The sequence below is a fragment of the Dinoponera quadriceps genome, unplaced genomic scaffold (genome assembly GCF_001313825.1).
Source record: "Dinoponera quadriceps isolate SergipeBrazil2010 unplaced genomic scaffold, ASM131382v1 scaffold1115, whole genome shotgun sequence".
Classification (NCBI taxonomy): domain Eukaryota; kingdom Metazoa; phylum Arthropoda; class Insecta; order Hymenoptera; family Formicidae; genus Dinoponera; species Dinoponera quadriceps.
In genome coordinates this window covers 694,780-697,577 of record NW_014555233.1, presented here as the reverse complement: position 1 = coordinate 697,577, position 2,798 = coordinate 694,780, and the positions used below count along the sequence as shown (strand labels likewise).

Below are 2,798 nucleotides of genomic sequence, written 5' to 3'. Positions count from 1 at the left end.
TATATATATATATATATATATGCACGTATTTTTCTTTTTCTTCCGTTAAATCATGAACGATCAATAACATCCCCGTTGATAGCATAAAATGTCTGACCTCGTTTATCGACTGTGTGTATTTGTGTGTATATATACGTGTGTGTGTGTGTGTGCAACCTGCAACGCACGTTAGACAAAACGGTCGCTCTTGTTTCTTTTACGTTTTTCTCGTCTATAGGATGTGTACAGCGGTACCATGGAGGTTTGAGACATACATTATACAATATATTAATTAGAATAATTCGTACACGTATGTAACATATATATAGCATTAAGCTAGGCGTCGGTCCCGATGTCCAGACTTCTCGAGTCCTGATTGGAATCGTGCTGGCTCCCGTTCTCGGAGCTAGCGCTGCTGGACACGCCCGACTGGTCCGAGCCCTTCTTCACCTTGGGCTTGTACTCCGTGATAACAACGGTAACATTATTTACTGTCACTTCGTTCGATTGCGCGGTACTGCGGTCGATATTTTTGAGACGCGGCGGGTGTCTGTTCTTGCGCCTCGGTTTGTCCAGCTTGCGCTCCTTCTCTTTGCCGCTGCTGGTTGTGCTGCCGCCGCTGCTACCTTCCTTCTTGCCTGGTTTCAAAAGTGGCACATATTGTTGCTGCGCAACCTAGACGCGCGATGTACAATGTTGATTATGTAAGCTCGGAACGATTTCGTTCGAGTTTTAATAGCGAATTAAAGTATAACAAGAAGTTAATAAAGTATAACGTGAAATTTAAGAGGGACCGGATAAAGAAAAATGGAGAACGGGTTGTGTCGCGGAGGAACAAAACATGGTATACTGCACGAGAGACATTCTTTCTTCTTGTTTAGCCATTTGTACAAATTGATGTAACTCCAAGTTACCATTATATTCATGAGAGGTAATATCGCAATAGATAAATAAAAGGCAATGTTACTTGATGATCAGACTGACCTGTTGAGCTACCAATTGGGGGTTTATGCGGGGTTTCCGCGTAGAGGTTCCCTTGCGGACGTCACACATGAGGCACTTAAATGCTTCCGCTGTATTCCTATAAGTGCAGACACTGCAGTCCCAAAAATTATCTTCCAAAACCTTCGCCTGGCGTTTACCGCTTCCCGAATGGTTCATTGTTCATTAAAGTCAATTGTAGAACGCTGTACCTCCTCAAAACAAAGTCTGCCTCCTCGGCCGCGCCTTCGGCCTCATTAAAAGTGATTTTATGAACACTGAATATTTTCGGACAATGCGGACAATGCGCTCCGACAGAGCGAGACTAAGGATATGCAGTTAAGGTGCTAGACAGGAGTCTAAGACAGCATTCCGTGCATCAACTAAGCGAGATACACAACAGTCTATTATACTCAACTGCTCCGTATTGGCCACCTATGTCTGCATATTGTATCATTTTGTCTCTATACATTTTCCTCCAGTGAATCTGCAATGAGAAAAAAAACAGTCCTGTCAATGTTTACCACAGGCTTGTAAAATATAACTTGTATGCAAAGGTAACTTTGGAAAGCTACAAATTGAACAAAGAATGTAAAAAGGAAGATGATACAAGAGATAAAGAGAAATAAACCTTAGTTGTTACCATTGATCTTAATTTGAAGAATTAAAGTACACTTTAATTCAAATACGATATTGTTATTTATTTTTAATTAAATTAAGAGCTACTACTTATAAATTACGTGAACACATGTAAATAAAATATCTTACAAAACATTTTCTAAGATCTATTCATCCAATCATCTCGAAATGTGCTTAAATTTCAAATTAAATTCCAAACCAGCTATCGCCAAATAAAGTCGCTTTGACAAGCCACTGCTTGACAACTTTATCCGACCACTTTGATTCGAATGATCGATACAACACAATTGGCCTGTTCTTTTTAGCTTCACCGTTGAACTAGTGCAATAAGTTGAAGTGAGACAAGTATGTATTCTCACTTCAACTTATCACACCAGTTTAGCAGTGCAGTTAAAAAGAACAGGCCAAATGCCTCATTATTTATCAACGTTATCAATTTACTTCCAGCATGACAACTTACACCACTCACACGTGCCACTCACTGAAGCTCAACGCTTGCCTGTGGAAGCTTCCTTCTGTACACTGACCGCTGTGTACTTTTTTCAAGGCAATATCCGACAGATCCCTCGATCAGGAGAACGTGTTTTCTTTTCCCTCTTCTCACTGGCAGTCCATGGCAATTCTCAAATCTCAACTTCACTCGACGATACGATCACAGGAGGCATCTTCTCACAGCGAAACAGATGGATCTCGTCGTATGTACGCCAACGGCATCACAGCGTACACATACATACGCATGTATATACATACGCAGGCTCGATCGGCTGCACCCTCTGCATTCACAGTAAAACAGACGTGTATTCCGCGTGTTCGAGCGAGACGGAGCAACGGAAAAAAAAGTGTAGAAGGTGCAATTGAAGATACATACACAGAGCGCCGTTTACGTGTTGCCACTGATCGTCGATGTGTGTCGCACGCACACCACGGAACCTCGTTCCTAGTAGGCTCGTGGATGCTCGTTCGCGCATTCCATCGTCAGACACGAAAAATTTCGCGGAACGCCGCCCCCGGGGATCGCCGAGGACTCGTGTGTATGTATGCTATATGCGTGTGTCACACCGTTGCGCCGCCGTAGCTGGTGGCCGTCATGCCGAGATAGTCGACGACCGTGTTGATGGGGAACACACACCCGATGCGGCTGAGCAAGATAGGCGCCGAGAATATTGACAAACAATCCGACGCGCGACGACGACGACCGC

General features: G+C 43.4%; 1 protein-coding gene across 2 annotated transcripts; it reads right to left on the bottom strand.

Moving 5' to 3' along the window:
• Positions 1-7: 7 nt before the first annotated feature.
• Positions 8-2,559, bottom strand: LOC106743631 (YY1-associated factor 2). 2 transcript variants are annotated; one of them, XM_014617652.1, is made up of 4 exons: positions 2,468-2,559; positions 2,060-2,372; positions 964-1,447; positions 8-654 (listed from the first exon to the last, which is right to left on the bottom strand). In XM_014617652.1, the coding sequence occupies exons 3-4, from the start codon at positions 1,138-1,140 to the stop codon at positions 316-318; spliced, it is 516 nt and encodes a 171-aa protein (XP_014473138.1). In that variant the 5' UTR covers positions 1,141-1,447; positions 2,060-2,372; positions 2,468-2,559; the 3' UTR covers positions 8-315. The 2 variants fall into 2 exon arrangements, with proteins under 2 accessions (XP_014473138.1, XP_014473139.1); XM_014617653.1 differs by having other exon boundaries at positions 2,069-2,372.
• Positions 2,560-2,798: the final 239 nt, after the last annotated feature.

Coding starts and splice junctions, on each gene's coding strand:
- LOC106743631 (XM_014617652.1), bottom strand. CDS start 1,140: ATGAACCATTCGGGAAGCGGTAAACGCCAGGCGAAGGTTTTGGAAGAT. Junction 655..963: donor CCCAATTGGTAGCTCAACAG/GTCAGTCTGATC, acceptor TCGCGCGTCTAG/GTTGCGCAGCAACAATATGT.